The following is a 20,859-nucleotide window of genomic DNA, read 5'->3' on the forward strand; positions in this document are numbered from 1 at the left end:
CAGTGGCATGATCATAGCTCATGGCAGCCTTGATCTCCTGGGCTTAAGTGATCCTCCTGCCTTGGCCTCCCAAAGCATTGAGATTACAGGCATAAGTCAATGTGCTGGCCCCGGTTAATTCTTAGGATGTTTTTGAGGACATTTTGTAATTTTAGTGCTCTTCGTTTTTCTGAGATCCAGGGATCCTGCCTCAGTCACAAATCTGAGGAAAATGCCATAACAGATATACCTCTTGCATCCTGTACATTTGATTTTAGGGTGTAGAATACAATTTGCTATGCAACATATTAGCCTTTCTTAATTGTTTGGCAGAAACTGCTATTTAGAGAAGCAGTTCTCTTAGCCCGTGCCTGTTGAGGGCAGGAAAGGGCACAGCACCATGTGGTGGTGGTGGAGTGGGGTCTCAAATTCAATGGCAGTGGGTCCTCATAGATCAGGGGCACAAAATTGATGCCAGAGAACTCGGCTGATCAGAGCTGGCTTCTGTCCTCTGTGAGTCTGCAGCCCAGTCAGTGACCTGCCAGGTCATACAAACACAGGATGGAAAAGAGGCAGACTGTGGGCCGTGAGGGCACCTAAGCAAGGAGAGGTCACTCTCCACCAAAGATGTCAAGGAGGGCGTCTTGAAGATGGCATATGGACAACAGCTCACATGGAGGCATAAAGGATCAATGGGCAGTTTTTTCCTATACCTACAGCATTTCCTATATGTACAGAGCCCATTTTTAGACACTGTTCTTAGAGGAACAGACCCCTCTGAAGAGAGAAAGCAGTTGGACATCTGGCAGAGGCTGACTTATAGACGCCCCTTTGTAGCACTCACCAAAAGGCCCTCCCCCCAGCAGACATCAATGCTTCAATTCAGGGAGCACTGAACGATGCCTGCTGTGGCCCAGACCCTGGGCTGGGCATAGGGGGCCCAGATGTATCCTGCTTAGCCTCTGCCCTCAGGGAACTCTCAGGGAAGAAGAGTTCATATACAAAGAAAGCAGATAAATACTGACAAGGGCCACAGAATGGAGGCAGCCAGCCTCTCAGGGTCAGGGGCAGGGTGCAAATGCCCCACACTCAGAGACATAAGAATAAAGAGCAGAGTGTGTTCCACCATCACTGTGGGCATCTGCCTGGTGGCAGTCCTGGCACATCTGTGAAATTCACCCACAGAGCTCTCATCTGAACCTGGCCCCCGACACATGATGAGTCCAAACTAAGAGTACTGCCTCTCCCCTCCCTCTGCAAACATCCAATGAGCACCTGCAACATGTCAGACACTGGATCAGGGTCCTGTTTCTGCACAATATAAGGTGGTGGCCTTGGAGTCAGATAGATCTGAGTTTGAATCTTACCACTATTAACCTTGGCCAGTGACTGTAACCCTACTGAAGCTCAGTTTTCTCCCTTTCAAAATGGAAATACTTTAGCATTCCTGCCTCACAGGATACGGTTTGATGAAGTAATGTGCATAAAGTTACATAGCTCCCTGCTGTGGCACAAGGTAACTTCCAATAAATGTTGCTGTCAAAGCAGTCACCATTTAGTTGGGGGGGGGGGCAACATATTTATGAGACAGCAAGGTCTAATGTAAAGACCAGAAATCTGAAGACCGGACTTACTGAAGTGATTCTCAACTCCAGTGTCTCTGTCACTCCTCCTGTAAAATGATTATTTTTCCTAAATGTGAAATGGCCCAAATAATACTTCACTCCTGGGACTATTGTGTAATAAATTAGACACATGGATGTGGAAGTGCAGTATATAACAAAAAGTACTGACTCTGAGATCTACATGATGGGATGATGAAATATGGGAGGCACTGGCAAGAGCCTCAGATTAAAAGCCACTAGACCTGGCTGTACTTCTGGATCTTCCTCTGATTTGCTGTGTGCCTGGGAAAGACCCTTCCCATCGAGTTTCCTCATTTTACAAATGGACTCAGTTCTCTCTGAGATCCCTTCTTTTGGGACGTTGTGATTCTGCATTTGGCTGGCACAAAGTGATTAGGGTCATCTGCAAGGGTTCCACGGGGTAGTTCCCAGGGGAAGTCAGCACTGAGGGTGGTCAGGACCACCTGGAAACCTGCTCCCCTATAAGAGATGGCCCCAGAATTCTGGCTAGGAGCCACTAGAGGCCTATGGAGCAGATCTTGATGGTCAACATATCTTCTCTGGGTCCATGAAAATCTGCGTCATTTTCAGATTCTCAGACGAGAAGCTCCCACACCTCCTCCCACTGTCAGGGCCAGATCACAGGCTGGAGGGGAGCTCTGGCTGGGCTCTTGGGAACTTTAAAAATAAAGAGACTGGAGGGCCATTCAGACAGACAGGAAGTGGGAATTAGAAGCAAAACAATGCAGAAGCGGAGCCAGAAGATGCGGATTCCCTGCTGGTTTTGCTGCTTAGCAGCTGGATAGGCTGGGCAAGCTGCTTTAGCTCCCTGAGGCTCAGCATCCTCATCTGTAAAATGGGCTTTTGTAAGGCTCAAAGGAAGGAAAGTCACATAATGTTTCCAAGAAAACTGTAACATGGATTTTGCCTCTGAGATATGGGGAGAGGAGAAGGGAGAAATAATACAACAGGGACAAACTGAACAGGAGACTGGAAAAAGGGATGGCAGCACTGCCTTGCCTTCAAATGGGTGCGTCAGCCTCCAACAGATGGTCCCAGTGGAGGGATCAGGCTGAGAGGCAATGACGTGCGCAAGGCTAACCCAACACCCAAAGAGACACATTATCAAGCTGGTGGGAACAAAGGCCATGTTTCTTAGTGTGTCTTGGCTCTTGGGGCTTGTCCCCAGTGAACCAGTGATGCTTTGTAAACAAGCTGCCCACAGATCTCAGGATCTGGCCATCTGAGCCCTGGACCTAGCTTGCTAGGCTCTCCCTCCCAGGAGCTATTACAGGCCTCTTACCAGGTCTGCTTGTCCAGATGTTTGGGTGGGAGATATCCTTTTCCAGATGTGTCTGGACAAAGCCAGGGACATAGCAGTAGGATTTGACAAATGCTGTCTGGACCCTTCTGGTCCCTTGTCTGGTCAACCTTCTCTCTTTGAGCAGTTGATGAAAATGATCCAAATTCAAATGCCGAAAGGGTAGTCACATAGGCTGGGACCCTTCTGGTAAGTCATATATGCCCCCATTCCACAAACACCTAGGACATAGATGTTATGGTGCTTACCTCTCTGTTCCCCAGTGATGCCAAAGACAGGGGTGAGAAAAGGAAGCTCTACCATGAGTTCTGCCATATTCCAAGCCCTTGCTGAGTACTGAAGCTGCAATAGTGAATGTAACAGACACGGCTTATGGCCTCATGGAGCTTATGGATTTGTTGGAGAGAAAGACATCAATCAAATAACCATATACATACAAAACAACAAACTGGCATAAACACTGTGAAAGTAGGGTGCCAGGAGAATATTGAGCATGGGACACTAGTGGGAGGAGGAATGTCAGAAAAGGCTCCCTAGGGAGGTGCCATCTAAGTCGAGGTTTGACAGACTGTAGAAGTTACTGGGCAAAGGGACTAAGGCTTGGGGTGATGGGTGGACCAGAGATGGTGGACGTAGGCTAGGGGACAGTACATGCAATTGCAGGAAGGAGTTAGTGCATTTGTAGGCTGGAGCATACAGAGGAAGAGGGTTGAGTCTAGCGGAGTTGACAGGGGCCAGTTGGACCACCTAAAGGATGATGGCCTTGATCTTAAAAAACAGTGGGGCCAGGTGCAGTGGCTCACACCTGTAATCTCAACACTTTGGGAAGCTGAGGCAGGTGGATCACCTGAGGTCAGGAGTTCGAGACCAGCCTGGCCAACACAGTAAAACCCCATCTCTACTAAAAATACAAAAAGTAGCCAGACATGGTGGTGGGCACCAGTAATCCCAGCTATGACGGAGGCTGAAGCAGGAGAATCACTTGAACCAGGTGGTGGAGATTGCAGTGAGCCGAGATCACACCAGTGCACTCCAGCCTGGGCAACAGAGCGAGACTACATCTCAAAGCAAACAAACAAAAATTGAGGAGCCACTGAGGAGTTTTAAGTGAGTGATAAGATCAGATTTAAATGATCACTCTGCCTGCAGCGTGGAGATAGACTTGCAGGGAGTAAAACAGGGTGCAAAATGACCCAACAAGAGGCGCTTGCAGTCACCCAGATAAAAGCTGATAGAGGCGCAGCATTGAGAGAAGTGGCGGAGAGGAAGAGGACAGATGTGAGATGTATTTTAGACATAATGTGGGCAGGTTTAGATGAGGTAGGGGTGAGGAGGAGGAGGAGGAATCAAAGACAGCATGGGCTTTCCACCTGGGGCAGCAGGAGCGGCTGTGGGTGAAGGCCAGCTTGCAGGTTCCTGTTCAGATGTGGGGCCTTGTGTCTTCCAAAATGGCAGGGGAGTCACCTTGTTTGTTGTTTATTGGTGCAGTGTCTGCCCACCGGAGCTGAGCTGAGGAAGGGCTGGGGTCTGGCTAAGTGCCCCAGCACCCACCAGGCCTGAATAGAGCCTTAGAAGTGTTGGCCAAATGAATGATGCCTCAGTGGACCCAGCGAATCCTCGCCTTCTAAGAGAGCTTCTGGAGCAGAAAACCTTAAGAAGGGTTAGCAGCTGGGCTGGAGATTATTTTGGTCAGAGTCTGGGCAGGAAAAGCCCCGGGGCTAAGCCTCTTCTCTGTAATGGGAGTTCCTGGGGTGTGAGCAAACATCCATCTTTCAACCGATGCTGCAGAGGGAAGGCCCAGAGTGGGAGGAGAGGCCGAGGTTGGGGGGACCAGGCTTTCTGGGAGGCCAGGGCAGTGTACCAGAGCATCCTAGAGGGGTCTGTGACCCAGATGCCGCCCCCCCTCGCCCCCCGGCCGCACTGCGTGGGAGGAGGCGGCAGCTGCAGGCCGGGCGGAGGGCGGGCGGCCGGCGCGCCCGGCCCGTGGGAAGCGGCGGCATCTGCTCTTTCCACGCTAGTTCCCGGCGGCTCCCTCTGAAACCCTACCCTCCCGGCCAGTCCCCGCCGCCGCCGGCCAGTGCCCTCACCCGCCCCGCCCCCGGGGATCGGGTTGCAGGAGCCTGAGCTGCCGCGCTGTTGAGCGCGGTTCCCCGACGGCTCCGCGAGGGGCCAGGGGCGAGGCCTAGCAGGTCCAGACCAAAGGCCCAGAGTGGGCCCAGAGTGCGTGAGAGGACTTGGCCCGGGTTGAAATGAGCAGGGGAAAAAGGGAAGAGCTTGCTCCTCCTCCCAGGCCCGCCCGGCGGCTCCGGGCCCGAAGTCCGCCCGGGCCAAGGAGACGGTCCCTCAGCCCTGAAAAATCAGCTTTTCTCTTCCTTTCCAGCCAGATGGCCAGGCCGCTGTCCACCCCTAGCCCTTCGCAGATGCAAGCCAGGAAGAAACGCAGAGGGGTGAGTGTCCGTCTCATCTCTGCTTCTGAGTTGCCCAACAAAATGAATCCCCTGCAGTCTGGCAGGGAGAACCCTGGGCAGAAACTTCACTCTAAGCTAACCGCCTGGGTTCAAATCCCGGCTCTGCCTGTAGTTATCAGGGTAATTCCGGGCAAGCCTCTTAATCTCTCTGGGCCTGATTTGCTCCTCTGCGTAACTGGAATAATGACAGGGCCCACCTCAAAGGGCTGCTTTGCAGATGAAATGCATTAATGTAGCGCTCTGAACAATAGCAGACACACAATAGGCTGTTATGATTGTTGTTCCAGCCTGCCCACCATCCTATCTTCTGTCTCCTGAGTCCAGAACTTTCATCCCCTCCCAGTGTGCTGGGGTGGGGGAAGGGACAGCAGAAGGATCCCCGCTTGCTGCTGCTGTCTGTCCGTTGTGTCCAGCCCCACTTTCCTCCCATCATACAGCCCTGCTTCTGCACTGGAAGTCCAGACATCTGGGGTCTGGCAGAGAGCAGCCTGACACTCACTGACTGTAAGCCCTTAGGCCAACCACTTCTTTCCAGCCCTTATTTTCTTTATCTGTAAAATTGGGTCATATCTGTCATGCTCCCGGTGTTCTGCTACCAGTATTGTGAGGGGAGAATGAAAGTGTGTGAATGGAAGGGCTCTGCAGCTAGAGAGAGCAACACCTTAGCTGGGTGTGGTGGCTCATGCCTGTAATCCCGGCACTTTGAGAGGCTGAGGTGGGTGGATCACCTGAGGTCAGGAGTTCGAGACCAGCTTGACTCGTCTCTACTAAAAATACAAAAAAAATAAAATTAGCGTGGTGATCACATGCCTATAATTCCAGCTACTCAGGAGGCTGAAGCAGGAGAATTGCTTGAATTCTGGAGGCGGAGGTTGCAGTGAGCCGGGATCGTGCCATTGCACTCTAGCCTGGGCAGTAAGAGCAAAATTCCGCCTCAAAAAAAAAAAAAAAAAAAAAAAAGAGAGAGAGAGAGCAACACCTGAGACTCCTCAAACCACCTCATGACCTGGCAGATGACGGGGTCACCCTCCTGCTGGTGCAGCAGGGACCTCCAGGGCCTGCTCCAGCACCATGCTGGTATCCTCATTCTGATTGGCTGTGCCCTGCCGTACCAGTGGTTAAACATCTTGAATATCACCCCTATAGACCAAGACAGGAGATCTGAGTTGTGCTTCCACCTCTGCACTTTCTTGCTGTGTGACCTTAAGCAAATCACTGTCCTTCTGTGAGCCTTGGTTTTCTCCACCATAAAGTGAGACTAGGTTGATCTCCCTCACAAGAATACTGTGTGGGTTAAATACGAGTTGATGTCTATCAAGGCACTTTGGAAACTGTGATGACGCACCTGTGAATAACTTCTTGTCGTGACTGTTTAGATCATAGAGAAACGGCGTCGAGATCGCATCAACAGCAGCCTTTCTGAATTGCGACGCCTGGTCCCCACTGCCTTTGAGAAACAGGTATGTGACATTGCTGATTGTGCTAGAGGAAATACTGTGTGGGCGGCAGATAAAGTTCGTTTCTCATGGCATCTGTTGTTGATTGGTAGAGGCTGCCTGAGATGCTGTGATCATTTACCAATATCTGCCACTGGCAGGGTATAAAGAATGGAAATTTACACTCGGGTGGCTTTATGTCCATCATCCGATCAAATTAACTCCTCCAAATGATCCTGAAGGGTAGGGATTATTATGCCTATAGCACAGGTAAGGAAACTGAAGCACAGAGAGGTGAAGTAACTTATTCCAGATCACACAGCCATTAAATAGCAGAGCAGAGGAGTGTGTGATTCTCAAAGCACCATCCCTCTGCACTACGGACATTTCCAGAGTGATTTGAAAGTGGAACAGGCTGCTCAGGGAGTGAGCACTCTGCCACCCATCGAACATGTTAGGTGGGGAACTACAGTGAGGAATCAGACAGTGGACTCCGCCACGGAGATTCTCACCCTGTGCACCAAGGCGTAGGTCACAGATCCTCTGCCTTCCCTTATGCTGGTGAGAACAAGTCAGTCATTCCACAGATGTTCACTAAAACCACCACAGGACCAGCCATGAACTAGACCTGGTATCTGCCCTCAAGGGACTCCCATGGAGCGTCTGATATTCAGACTTCACCTGGGAAGCTTAGGAAGCATTTCCTGAGAGAGAAAAGAGGAAGAACAAGTGCTCTGGGGATAAGACGGTGAGCTAGATCTTAGGCACATTGAGTCTGAAGTTGGATTCCCAGAAGAGCTGGTTTGGGAGGCACTCTGAGGATGGTGGTTAAAACCATGGAGGTGACAAACCCCTGTGCCGGGAGCAGCAGAGTGCCAAGTGACACAGAAGGGACACTACTGTGTTAAGAGACAGGCAGAGCAGCCAGGTGCAGTGGCTCACATCTGTAATTCCAGCACTTTGGGAGTCCAAGGCGGATGGATCACAAGGTCAGGAGTTTGAGACTAGCCTGGGCAACATGGTGAAACCATATGTCTACCAAAAATACAAAAAAAATTAGCTAGACGTGGTGGCGTGTACCTGTAATCCCAGCTACTCAGGAGGCTGAGGCAGGAGAATCACTGAACCCAGAAGTCAGAGGTTGCAGTGAGCCAAGATCAGGCCACTGCACTCTAGCCTGGGTGGCAGAGCAAGACTCCAACTCAAAAACAAAAACAGAGAGAGAGAGAGAGAGAGAGAGAGAGAGAAAGAGAGACAGACAGAGCTGAAAGAAGAGCCCAGAAACAGTGGTATCGTGCAAGTCAAGGGAGGAGTGGTTTCAGGAAAGATGGCCGGCAGCCGTACAGAGGACAGGTGGTCTGAGAGGAGAACTGAAGGGAATGTTCTAGATTTGGAGAAGCTGTCCAAAGCAGAAGCCCAATTGCAGGCAACAGTGGAATGGAAGGAAGGTGAGAAAATCAAGACACTGCACAGCGACACAGTTAGCTGGAGACTCCACCCTTCTGTCCTCTGTACCCACAGGGCTCTTCCAAGCTAGAGAAAGCTGAGGTCTTGCAGATGACGGTGGATCACCTGAAAATGCTCCATGCCACTGGCGGGACAGGTACCCATGCTCTTCTCTTTCAGGAGTCATTCATACCACCAATATTTTGAGGCTGGGCCCTGGGGATACACTGGTGAGCAAAGTCCACTCTCAGAAGCTCAGTCAATAGAGGGAATATTTGCAAAGCTTCGCTCCCTCCTTTCAGCGTCTCCCTCTCCACTTTCAGTGTCTCCATTTGTCCCAACCTTTTCCTCAATTCAACTCCCTCCAGTCTTAGACCGGGGAGGCACTTTCTTCTGTAACAGACTGTTGTTATGGGTCCTATCCTTCCCCAACCCAGGGCTTCATTAGGGATTCGCCTGGATGAGCTAATTCTCCCTGGGATCCCAATCTGACGCCCTTGAACCCAGGGAGGAGCCTGGTATCCTACCCACTGGTCTAGCCTTCTGGGCTGTCGTGGGGTCCTTGGCAGGGCTGGGGTGACATGTCATGTTCCCCGAAGGTCTCAGGATTATAGGACACAAATGTAACTCATTTTGTTATTTTAAGCCCGTCAGTTACAATAAAGTAATGGAACGGTGGCTTTAAAGACACTTCCAGACAAGCTTCTCTTAAAGCTTCACTTAAAGCTTCTCTGTGTATTTGGTGATTTCAGAATTGGGAAACCCTGAAATCTCCACAGGCCAAAGTTCCAGAGACCTAACTTTCTACTCCAGAAGAGGATAGTGGCATTTTAAGTGGCTTGTTCTGGTGCTTCCGAAGCCTCAGTGTATGGCACTGTCACCTCAGGGCAGGCAGAATCAGGAGTCATCCCCCAGAAATTCTGAGGCAGCAGGTCTAGACTGAAGTTTAGGAGTTTGCAAGTTTAACAAGCCACCCAATTATTCTGATGCAGGTGGTCCATTTGGGAACTTCTGCCAAAGAAATGCATTGCTAAGAGTGGAGACTTCCGTCTCTAATGAACCAATGGGGGAGATTCAAATTACATTTATGGTTATCCAATTAAAAGAAAAGTAGTGACTAATATGTGAGCAGCGTTTGACAGTTTCCAAATGCTTTCACTTGTGTTGTTTCACTTGATTCTCACAAGAACCTGCAAGATGGGGGTTAGTGTTATCACCATTTTCTGACTGTGAACTAACGGGAAGACAGAACTGTGGTTCACGGTATAGGCTTTGGATATGAATCGGGCTCTACTGGTTACTAGCTTTATGACCTTAGGCGAATGATTTAATCTCTCCCTTCTTCAGTTTCTTCATCTCTAAAATGGGAATAATGAGAGGTTTTTGTGAGGATTAAATTAGATAACTTGATTAAATGCTTAGCAAGAATTCAGTAAATGTTAGAAAAGAACAGCAAAGGCTGGGTGCGGTGGCTCACCCCTGTAATTCCAGCACTTTGGGAGGCTGAGGCAGGTGGATCACCTGAGGTCAAGAGTTTGAGACCAACCTGGCTAACATGGTGAAACCCGATCTCTACTAAAAATACAAAAATTAGCCGGGCATGGTGGCAGATGTCTGTAATTCCAGCTACTTGGGAGGCTGAGGCAGGAGAATCACTTGAACCTGGGAGGCAGAAGTTGCAGTGAGCCAAGATCGTGCCACTGCATTCTAGTCTGAGTGACAGAGTGAGACTCCATCTCAAAAAAGAAGAGAAAAGAAAAGAGAAAACACAGAAAGGTGAAGGGATTTGCTTGAACTTATATGGCTAAGTGTATAGCAGAGTTGGGTCTCACCCACAAGCTGGCCTGGCTCCAAACATAGTCTCCAGCTGAGCTGTCCTTCTGTGGGGGCCATGAACCAAAAACCAGGTATTTGCTGCCATAGTCATGAGGCCGGTGCTAGCTGAGATTGTTCTGTCTGTCTTTGCCCAGAATGTGGTCAAGAGAAGAACAAGTATGGAGAGGCAGTGAGGATGTGAATACCTGTGTAGGAAGTTCACCTGGTTATCCATCAAGGAGAGGGTGCCAGCCGGTGCAGTGGCTCATGCCTGTAATCCCAGCACTTTGAGAGGCCAAGACAGGTGGATCACAAGGTCAAGAGATTGAGACCATCCTGGCCAATATGATGAAACCCCGTCTCTACTGAAAACACAAAAATTAGCTGGGCATGGTGGTACGCGCCTGTAGTCCCAGCTATTCCGGAGGCTGAGGTAGGAGAATTGCTTGAACCCGGGACACAGAAGTTGCAGTGAGCCGAGATGGTGCCACTGCACTCCAGCCTGGGCGACAGAGCGAGACTCCATCTCAAAAAATAAAAAGGGCCGGGCACGGTGGCTCACGCCTGTAATCCCAGCACTTTGGGAGTCTGAAGTGGGCAGATCAACCTGAGGTCAGGAGTTTGAGACCAGCCTGACCAACATGGAGAAAACCTGTCTCAACGAAAAACACAAAAATTAGCCGGGCGTGGTGGTGCATGCCTGTAATTCCAGCTACTCGGGAGGCTGAGGCAGGAGAATCACTTGAACCTTGGAGACAGGGGTTGTGGTAAGCCAAGACTGTGCCATTGCACTTCAACCTGGGCCATAAGAATGAAACTCCATCTCAAAAAGAAAAAAAAAGAGAGAGAGAGAGGGTCCCTGGCCTGATGACAGCTGCCAAGGATCACAGTGGGGTCTTGTTCAAGATTGCCTTTTTAGCCAAGGGACCAACTCAGATGCCAGCCAGGGCCAAGGCAGTAATATAAGTGATAGCTAACTGTTTTTTATTCAGCATTTTCTGTGCACTATTTTTTTTTTTTTTTTTTTTTTGAGATGAAGTCTTGCTCTGTAGCCCAGGCTGGAGTGCAGTGGCACGATCTTGGCTTACTGCAGCCTCCACCTCCCAGGTCCCGGCTCAAGCAATTCTCCTACCTCAGCCTCCCAAGTAGCTGGGATTACAGGCATGAGCCACCGTGCTCAGCTGATTTTTGTGTCTTTTTCAGTAGAGACCAGGTTTCACCATGTTGGCCGGTCTGGTCTTGAACTCTGCCCGCCTTGGCCTCCCAAAGTGCTGGGATTACGGCGTGAGCCACTGTGCCCAGCCTCTGTGCACTATTTTAATTTCACCCTCACAACTCTACACAGCAGGCACTGCTAGATCCCCATTTGACAGCTAAGGAAATTGAGGCACAGAGAGATAAAGAGACTTGTTCCCAATCAGGCAGCTAGTTAAGTAGCAGAGTCAGGATTTGAACCCAGCTCTGCTGGCCTCTGGCAACCTCACACCTCACTGCTACACCACGCCACCTTCTCAAGGGGCCTCCCCACTCTGATGGCTGCCACCTCCCTTCCTGGGCATCTGCCCCTCTCAGCAGGCAGGGTTGTTCTATACCTCCAAGTGCACAACTTTTCATTTCTGTCAAGTGTCTGCTTAAATGAAGTTATCTTGGCCACAGAGTTTTTTCTTTGCATTATCATGAATTGTGATGAAAGCAATACTTTACATGTTACAGTGCATCATAGTTTAGTGAATTCATTTGATCGTTATAACCCACCACCCTCCATCCCAGGCAGACATTTTTGTTCTCACTCTGCAGATGCAGAGATGGGCTTAGAGAGGCAAGGTGACATGGCCAGGGCTGCCGAGGGAGTGAGTGAAGGAGGCAGGTCCAGAACTCAGTCAGACCCAGGCTCCATGCTTCTCCCCACACCTGCCATGACCTTCATCATGCCTCCCTTTGCAGGATTCTTTGATGCCCGAGCCCTGGCAGTTGACTTCCGGAGCATTGGTTTTCGGGAGTGCCTCACCGAGGTCATCAGGTACCTGGGGGTCCTGGAAGGGCCCAGCAGCCGTGCCGACCCCGTCCGGATTCGCCTTCTCTCCCACCTCAACAGCTACGCAGCTGAGATGGAGCCTTCACTCACACCCACTGGCCCCCTGGCCTTCCCTGCCTGGCCCTGGTCTTTCTTCCATAGCTGCCCGGGGCTGCCAGCCCTGAGCAACCAGCTCGCCCTCCTGGGAAGAGTGCCCGGTCCTGTCCTCCCCGGTGCCTCCTCTCCTGCTTACCCCATCCCAGCCCTCCGAACCGCTCCCATTCGCAGAGCCACAGGCATTATCCTGCCAGCCCGGAGGAATTTGCTGCCCAGTCGAGGGGCATCTTCCACCCGGAGGGCCCGCCCCCTAGAGAGGCCAGCGGCCCCTGTGTCCGTGGCCCCCAGCAGCAGGGCTACCAGGAGCAGCCACATCGCTCCCCTCCTGCGGTCTTCCTCCCCCACACCCTCTGGTCCTGCAGGGTCTGCTGCCTATGTTGCTGTTCCCACCCCCAACTCATCCTCCCCAGGGCCAGCTGGGAGGCCAGCGGGAGCCATGCTGTACCACTCCTGGGTCTCTGAAATCACTGAAGTCGGGACTTTCTGAGCTGCCCCCTCACCACCTGCCCCCAGGAATGAGGAAGGTTCTTTTACCAGGGGCTCAAAAAAAGGCACTGCCTTTTCTGCTTTGCTTCCTGGACTGGCTCATATGTGAAGGCATCTTCTCCAGCGACCAGAGGCCCTCTCCTCGTCCAGCCCATCTCCTCCTCACTGCTATCCCAGCTTATCCACCCAGCTCTGGAGCTGTTCTGGTCTCAGAGGTTTGGTTCCATTTCTCACCTGCACAGATGAGTCCTGGGAGAGTCCCTCAGAGCTGCGACCAGACCCCGTCTCCTGCCCAGCACAGAGCAGCAGCAGGCACGAACCTTGGGTCTGGGAAAAAGCTTTAACCAGGGCCCAAGGCAGGCTGTTCCTTGGAGGGGTCAGACCCCAGTCAGGAGCAATGACTGGCTGCAGCCTTCCCAGGCCAAGAGGCTGGAACACAGTGTCTGCCTTGCTTCCTGGTGATAGTGACTGAGCAAGAGCCATAAAGAGGTCTGGGAACCCTGTCTGCCCCTGCCCACTTGTCTTTGGCCCACACCATCACATTGAACCACAGGACAGACCCTTTCTCCACTACAGCCAAGGCCTGGAGACCGGGGGCCCAGCAGAGCCTGCTCCCACCCTCCTCCCAGCAACAGATACCCACCCTCGCACTGACTAACAGGTCCCTGCACACAGCTGGCCTGATAAATCCGCCTGGGAGGTTTCTAGGCAGCAGCAAAACTCTGTGACAGGGTGTCCTCACACCAGGCCTTGGACAGCTCTCCCAGACAGGAGCCAGGGTTGAGCAATGGAGAGAGCCCAGCTCCCCCCGCGTCCTACGGTCGCCATCCTCCAGGCGCGCGGTCCCTCCCCACTGGGTACACAGTGCAGAGGGGCCATGGCCCCATGTGATGGCGCCCAGAGAGGAACCTCTTGGGATTCAGCACCAGACGTCTGTGCTGCCTGGTTTGCATCCGGCTCACAGAGCCCAGACTGCTGGAACAGCCAAGGGCTGTCAGGCTGGACAAAAATAGCTCTGAGGAGGGGCAAGAGAAAGGATGATTCGAGGCAGCTCGGCCCTTCAAGGTCATGCAGTGGGTTGAGGGCCTGAGATTCTGTTCACCAGGACTCCACAGAGCTGGCTCTGCTCAGAGGCCATTTCATCCCCCAGCTCCACCCCAGGCCACTTTCTCTAACCGAGGAAACAAATGGTCCAGCGATCGTTCCCAGCAGAACAGCAGAGACTGGACTAACATCCGGTGGGACCAGTGTTGCCATACCAATGGGTAAAATGCAGAAACTCTTCTGTACTCATTGGTAAATATCTACTCCCCCGAGTGACTCCAAGTACCCCTCCACCGCCTGGCACTTCCCCCAGGACTCCTACGATCTGGTTAATGCCTGGCAGAGCCAAGGCTGTGGAGTCCCAGGGGCAGCAATTCACTGGTGCTCATTCCACACTGGTTAGATACTTCAGCCATCACCCCTGGGAAGATTCTCCCACCTCCTCCCTTTGATGGAACAACCTTCCCCAGAGGCTGCATTGAGGAGACTCCATGGACTGAAAAGTAGAGTTTGCAGAAACCCTGGGGAAAAGAGCCTTTTCAAAGAAGTGGATAAGAGGGAGGCGATCATCTGAGTGACCCAGAAAGCTCTTTTCAAAAGACAAATTCCTAAAAGAGAAATAGAGAGGAAAGCACCTCTTTCGTTTTTAGTGTGAGCTGCTTCTATCAGACTGCTGTCCTCCTGGACCCGTCTGAGATGTGCAGCAGTGAGGAGAGGGCATCATTTTAGAGAGTGGGTAATTGACAGGGAGTGCTCCTGAGGGAGGCAGAGGGGAGACTGAGGTAGAAGGAAGACAGGACTCACACATGCTCCCAGGAGTGGGGACAGGGACAGAGGAGAGGACAGAAGGCAAAGGCCAGTTTCCCCTTTATCATGAAGGGGTCCACTCGGGACAGGAAAAAGGACAATTCCTCCTCCTCCTCCTCCTCCTCCTCTCCTGCTGCTCCCAGGATACCAGGTCAGTGATGCAGTCTTGCAATTTGGCAACTTCCCGGCCTGAGAATTCCTAGTGGGGCTGTGGGAAACACATTTCCATGTTGCAAGTGTGCAACTCCAAAGAATCTGTGATGCCATTGCAATGAGGTGGGAATTACCCAGCTCTTTCGGCATCTTGGTTGAACTTGCTTTCGTCGTCCCTGGGATACTGCAGAAGGAAAGGTGACTGTGATCAGATTCCATGATCAAGGACTTGCATCTTCTGTTTCTATCCCCAAGCTTTCCTGAGGTCTCCAACTCCTACCCCATTGTAGGAGTTGTTGCAGACATCCAATAAAGATTTTTTTTTAGTGCTTCTGGAAACTTCCAGCAGATTCTATGTCTAAACTATCTCTGGAGTCCGTCCACTTCTATCTGCACCCACAGCCACCCTGGCGCAGTCACCTCACCTCCCCCAGATAACTGCCCTGGCCTCAGAAAGCTCCTCTCTCTTGCGGTGTCAATCAGTTCTCAGCAGAACCAGAGAGCACTTGAAAGCGCAGGTCACATCGTGTCTCTGGTTTAAAAACCTCCTTCTGTTGCCCTATTATTCTAAAGGTTTTCCTCTTTTGGCCCCAATCTCACCTCCAGCCTCATTTCTTGCCAGTCCCAGACTTGCTCCCTAAGCCTCTGCCACCTGGCCTTCCTTCATTTCCTCAACATTCCAACCTCATTCTCACCTCCAGCACTTTGCATATGCTGTTCCTTTTGCCAAGAATGCTCTTCCCCTACCCTGTGTATGGCTGAGTTCTTCAGATCCTCAGGCCGTAGCTTCAAAGTTGCCTCCTCAGAGAGGCCTTCCTTGACTACTGTACTTGAGGAGTTCATCTATCACAAGGCCCCTCTTGTTTCCCTTCATGGGGAATTTGCCACTGCATATCCATTTGTGTATTGACTTGTGGGTTGACTGTCCCCCCCACTCAACTGTAAGCCCACGAGGCCAGGGGCTATGCCTGGTTTGCTCTCCACTCTGTACTCAGCGTTGAGCACAGGGCCTGGCCCATAGTTGGCATTCAATAAATACTTGTTGAAAAAGTGAACTGAGAAGGTGAGAAATCTTCTGGACTCATGCGGTCGATGGTCTGGGCCCCTCTAGGGGTGAACCCCCTGCTGGATGACTTTGCAGGGAGGCTGTAGAGCAGAGTGAGAGCCAGGGCCACGGGACTGGAAGGTCTGGCAAGTGGCCAGGAGGCCCTGGCCAAAGGCAAGTGCGAGGGTCCACTCTGAGTGTACACTGACAGCTGGGAGCAGGCAGGCTGTCCTGCCAGCAGGCATTGTTCTCCACCCTTGGCTTGGCTCTCTGATGGATTCAGCTCCCAACAGATCCAACAAACACAGAGGTCTGCTCTGTGCCAGCCAGGCACTGCGGGGCCAGAGCTGGGAAAGACATAGGCACTCTGAGTAGGGGGCACACCCTCCACTGAGATGATAGTTTGGTGAGATGAGAATAAGGAAGTTTGTTGGGAGAGCTGAGAGGTGCAGAGTTGGGGTATGTGGCCCTGCCTAGGGTGTCAAGGGGGAAGCCTTCCAGGAGGAAGAGGAAGGGAAGTATTCTACATGCAAAGGCCTGGAGACTTCATCAAGCAGAGCTGTAGAAGTTGGCTCTGAGTTGAGCATGGGCCCTCAGTGACAGGGTGAGAGATGGGCTAGCCTGGGCACTGAAGCCAGACTTTTTATTAATGATTTGTAGTCTTGAGCAAGTTATTGAACCTCCCTTATCCTCAAGTTTCTCATCAATTTAGTAGGGAAGATGCAGCAATGGCTACTGTTGATTCAGTGTTAGCTGTGTACCAGACACCGTACCCAATGCTTTTCTTGGAATGTCCCATTTTGCAGATGAAGAAACTGAGCTAAGACAACGTCTCCTAAGGTTAGGTGGTAACCGAATGAGATAACACACTTAAGGCCCTCAATAGAGTGCCTAGGTTATATGAACCGCTCCATCAATCTTAGCCATTAGTGTCATTGATGAGAGGAGGCTGGATCCAAACTGTGAAAGGCCAGGAGTGTCAAGGAGAGTCCGGGCATCAGCCTATAGGCAATGAGAGCCCTGGAAGATTTTGCCAAGTGAACGCCAAGGTGGGACCTTGTTTAAGAAACTTGGCCTGGCGCAGTGGCTCACACCTATAGATCAAAGGCTCAGAAATGTTCACTGTTATTAATGGGATCAGCTGGGCTGGGCGTGGTGGCTCACACCTGTAATCCCAGCACTTTGGGAGGCCAAGGCAGGCGGATCACCTGAGGTCAGCAGCTTGACACCAGCCTGGTCAACATAGTGAAACCCAGTCTTTACTAAAAACAAAATTAGGCGGGTGTGGTTGTACATGCCTGTAATCCCAGCTACTTGAGAGGCTGAGACAGGAGCATCACTTGAACCCAGGAGGCAGAGATTGCAGTGAGACAAGATTGCACCACTGCACTCCAGCCTGGGCGACAGGTAAGACTCCATCTCAGAAAAAAAAAAGAAACTTGCACTTGGGGTGGTGTGGGGTGACTGGGAAAGAGGAGTGTTTAGACTCACCTCCACCTATTCATTGGCAACACTTAGATGCTGTTTAAAAATATCTGTGCCCAGGCCTCAGAGAGTATGATTTAACTTGTCTAGGGTGGGGCCCAGGCACCTCATCAGGAGGTAGGAAGAAGGGTTGGGATTTCTTTCCAAACTGAGGTAGATTGGTATTCAGTAAGTGACTGGACTCCAACCTGTAGACCTGGAAAAGGCTAATGCTTTCTGAAGAGCAAAGCAGGAATCAATTTTCACAAGGACCTCTCTGTCCCCTGACCCCTCTCCTAGTGCCTGGCTCATAGTAGGTGACTAAGAAACATTTGGTGTGCTGAAGGCCTTAGGAACTTGTAATTTATTTACACTGATATTTATGACTTTGTGGAAAACTCAAGACATTAGCCTCCTTCCCTCCTTCTTGGGGAGAGAGGGTAGGAAAAATCAGGTCTGAATATCAGCTGATCCCACTTTTTTTTTTTTTTTGAGACAGAGTCTCGCTCTGTCACCCAGGCTGCTGTAGTTCACTGACACGATCACGGCTCACTGCAACCTCTGCCTCCCGGGTTCAAGCAATTCTGCCTCAGCCTCCTGAGTAGCTGGGATTACAGGCATGCACCACCATGTCCAGCTAATTTTTGTATTTTTAGTAGAGATGGGGTTTCACCATGTTGATCAGGCTGGTCTCAAACTCCTGACTTCATGATCCTCCCAAAGTGCTGGGATTAATGTGGTCGTGCCTCTACCAGGCTCTCTTGCCTTTCCTGCTGGCTTGAACTTGTGGACACCTAGCTTTGGCCTGGGAGGCACAACAGTGCCCTCGGTGGCGTGAGCCACCGCGCCTGGCCCAGCTGATCCCATTGATAACAGTAACCATTTATGAGCCTTTGATCTACACTGTCTCTTAAAATTCTCACATAGCTCTGTACCTACCACTATCATCCCCATTGTACAGAAGAGGAAACATATTCAATTTGTTAGTGAAAGTGCTCAAAGTTCACAACACTAATAAATATTCCAGCTACAATTAAGACATAGGCCTGTCTGATTCAGTCTTAGCCAATATAGGACACTGCTTCCTTCCCAGGCTTCCCCTTGGGATGCAATCCCAGTGATGTTCCGCAGGCCTGGTGGCTGGACTGCCGTGTTAACCTGGAAAGCCTTTGGTTCTCTTCTCCCCTGTGCTTAATAAGGGTAAGGCTCAGCCTCTATAACAAAGAGGACTGGCAATCACTCTGTGGATGAAAGAAGATGGAAGTTTATTTTGTACCTGCCTGGTGAACCATAGTCTTTTTGTTTTGTTTTGTTTTGTTTTATTTATTTACTTATTTTTAAGACAGAATCTCGCTTTCTTGCCCATGCTGGAGTACAGTGGCTGGAGCCTGGTTCACTGCAGCCTCGACCTCCCAGGCCCACGAGACCCCCCAGCCTCCCAAGTAGCTAAGACCACAGGTGTGTACCACCACACCTGGATACTTTCTTAACTTTTCTAGAGACAAGGTCTCCCCATGTTGCCCAGACTGGTCTTAAACTCCTAGACTCAAATGATGTTCCCACCTTGGCCTCCCAAAGTGAGGGGATTACAGGCGTGAGCCACCACACCCAGCCTTGACCACAGTCCTAAAGACCCAGAAGGAGCACATCTCCCTCCAGGCACGTTTCACTGGTGAGAACTTAGTTGGCCGCATCCAACTGCAAAGGAGGCTGGAAATGCATTTGAGCCTGTTCTTGGAAATACACATGAATGGATATTAGCAGATCGTCCCCCTCCCCTCACCCTTACCTCATGCCTCGAAGAGTGAGAGAAATGAGGGAATCAAGGACATCAGAAGCTACTCACTGGCGTGTGTGTGTGTGTGTGTGTGTGTGTGTGTCTGTGTGTCTGTGTGTGTTTTGATCTGGAGGTCAGTTTACTTTGAGCCTGAGGAACCAAGTATAGAGGTACCACCTGCCACTCTGATCCCACAGGGGTGGGTTGGGTGTCTCCCAATGAAGCAGTGTCTGTAGGGCTCACCTCCCCAGAGAACTCCCTCAGAAAACCTAGTGTAGGGCAAGGAGGTTTGTTGCTCTAGGATGGCCAAGGGCTGCAAGCTGCTGGGTGATCAGCATCACCTGGAGGGACTGAATGCCACGTGGCATCCTGAGGGGCTCCTGTCACCATCCTGGCTCTGGCCTGAGCAGGAGGTACTGGCCAGTGCACACACCTTCCCTGCCCTGATGACTGTCACTGATTTCTTCTCCCCTCTGCCCAAGACACAATGAGACCTGGAGCTCTGGTGCAAGGCCGTGACCTCAGAGGGCTGTGGGTTTGATTTGTGAAAGTTGAATCTCTCATGGATTAGGCTGCTGAGAGGCCCTTGTTAATTATTTGGTAGTGGCAGGTGAAAACAGGGCAGGTGTTGGATCTCCAAAGATAGACACCAGGATCTCTGGACTCTTTCTTTTTGCTTCATGTGGGAATGAAAGGAGCAAGGCTGTTGTTCAGCCGCTGAAGCTCAGGAAGCTGGCTGACTGACCAACGCTGCCCTCAGCCCAAGGGCCATTTCAAGCCTAGGCTTTTGCTCAGGGCTTTGAGCAAAATCTGTGTTCCACTGCTCTGCTCCAAGAAGTCCAGGATAGTCACCTCCCATGTTCTGGGCACCCCAGATATTCCGTTAGAGCCTTTGAAAACTAATGTACAAGCCAGGTGCAGTGGCTCACGCCTGTAATCTCAGCACTTTGGGAGGCTGAGGTGGGCAGATCACTTTCGGTCAGGAGTTCAAGACTAGCTTGGCCAACATGGTAAAGCCCTGTATCTACAAAAAATTAGCCAGGTGTGGTGGCGAGCACCTGTGATCCCAGCTACTCAGAAGGTTGAAGCAGGAGAATCTCTTGAACTCAGCAGACAGAGGTTGCAGTGAGCCAAGATCACACCACTGCACTCCAGCCTGGGCAACAAGAGCAAAACTTCATCACAAAAAAAAAAGAAAAAGAAAAGAAAATTAATGAACCATCCATTGCCTAAAATTCCAGCAAACCTAAAAGGAGCAAATCAACAAGAAGAAAAAATACTAATACCTCATATCCTTCAGCAACATAACATTTCAAAGTGTTTTCACATGTGTTAGCTCATGTACACCTGCCAACAGTTTGGCTGAGGGAGCCAGGGCAGGGATTATTATCTCCATTATGCAGATGAGGAAACTGAATCTTATTTCAGGTAAAACAATCTGCCCTAGATCAGAAAAATAGTGAGCCAGGCATGATGGTTCTCACCTGTAATTCTAGCACTGTGGGAGGCCACGGTGGGAGGATCACTTGAGCTCAGGAGTTCAAGACCAGCCTGGGCAACATAGTGAGACCTCGTCTCTTTCAAAATGGCAAAGCTGGACCGAGCACAGTGGCTCATGCCTGTAATCCCAGCACTTTGGGAGGCCGAGGTGGGTGGATCATGAAGTCAAGAGTTCGAGACCATCCTGGCCAACATGATGAAACCCCATCTCTACTAAAAATATAAAAATTAGCAGGTCGTGGTGGTGCATACCTGTAATCCCAGCTACTCAGGAGGCTGAGGCAGGAGAATCACTTGAACCTGGGAGATAGAGGTTGCAGTAAGCCAAGATAGGGCCACTCTACTCCAGCCTGGTGACAGAG

General features: G+C 51.0%; 1 protein-coding gene across 4 annotated transcripts in view; it reads left to right on the forward strand.

Moving 5' to 3' along the window:
* HEYL (hes related family bHLH transcription factor with YRPW motif like) overlaps positions 1-15,766 on the forward strand; it is a 17,136-nt gene extending 1,370 nt beyond the window's left edge. The window contains exons 1-5 of one of the 4 annotated variants that reach the window (XM_017507983.2): positions 5,018-5,145; positions 5,306-5,372; positions 6,770-6,853; positions 8,351-8,432; positions 12,035-15,766. In XM_017507983.2, the coding sequence (XP_017363472.1) occupies positions 5,310-5,372; positions 6,770-6,853; positions 8,351-8,432; positions 12,035-12,708 (903 nt within the window). In that variant the 5' untranslated portion in view covers positions 5,018-5,145; positions 5,306-5,309 and the 3' untranslated portion in view covers positions 12,709-15,766. Of the gene's footprint in view, positions 1-5,017; positions 5,146-5,305; positions 5,373-6,769; positions 6,854-8,350; positions 8,433-12,034 lie in introns of those variants that run through there. The other 3 variants (XM_037731177.1, XM_017507982.2, XM_037731178.1) reach the window with 3 other exon arrangements.
* Positions 15,767-20,859: the final 5,093 nt, after the last annotated feature.

Source organism: Cebus imitator, unplaced genomic scaffold, assembly GCF_001604975.1.
Source record: "Cebus imitator isolate Cc_AM_T3 unplaced genomic scaffold, Cebus_imitator-1.0 Scaffold385, whole genome shotgun sequence".
NCBI lineage: Eukaryota > Metazoa > Chordata > Mammalia > Primates > Cebidae > Cebus > Cebus imitator.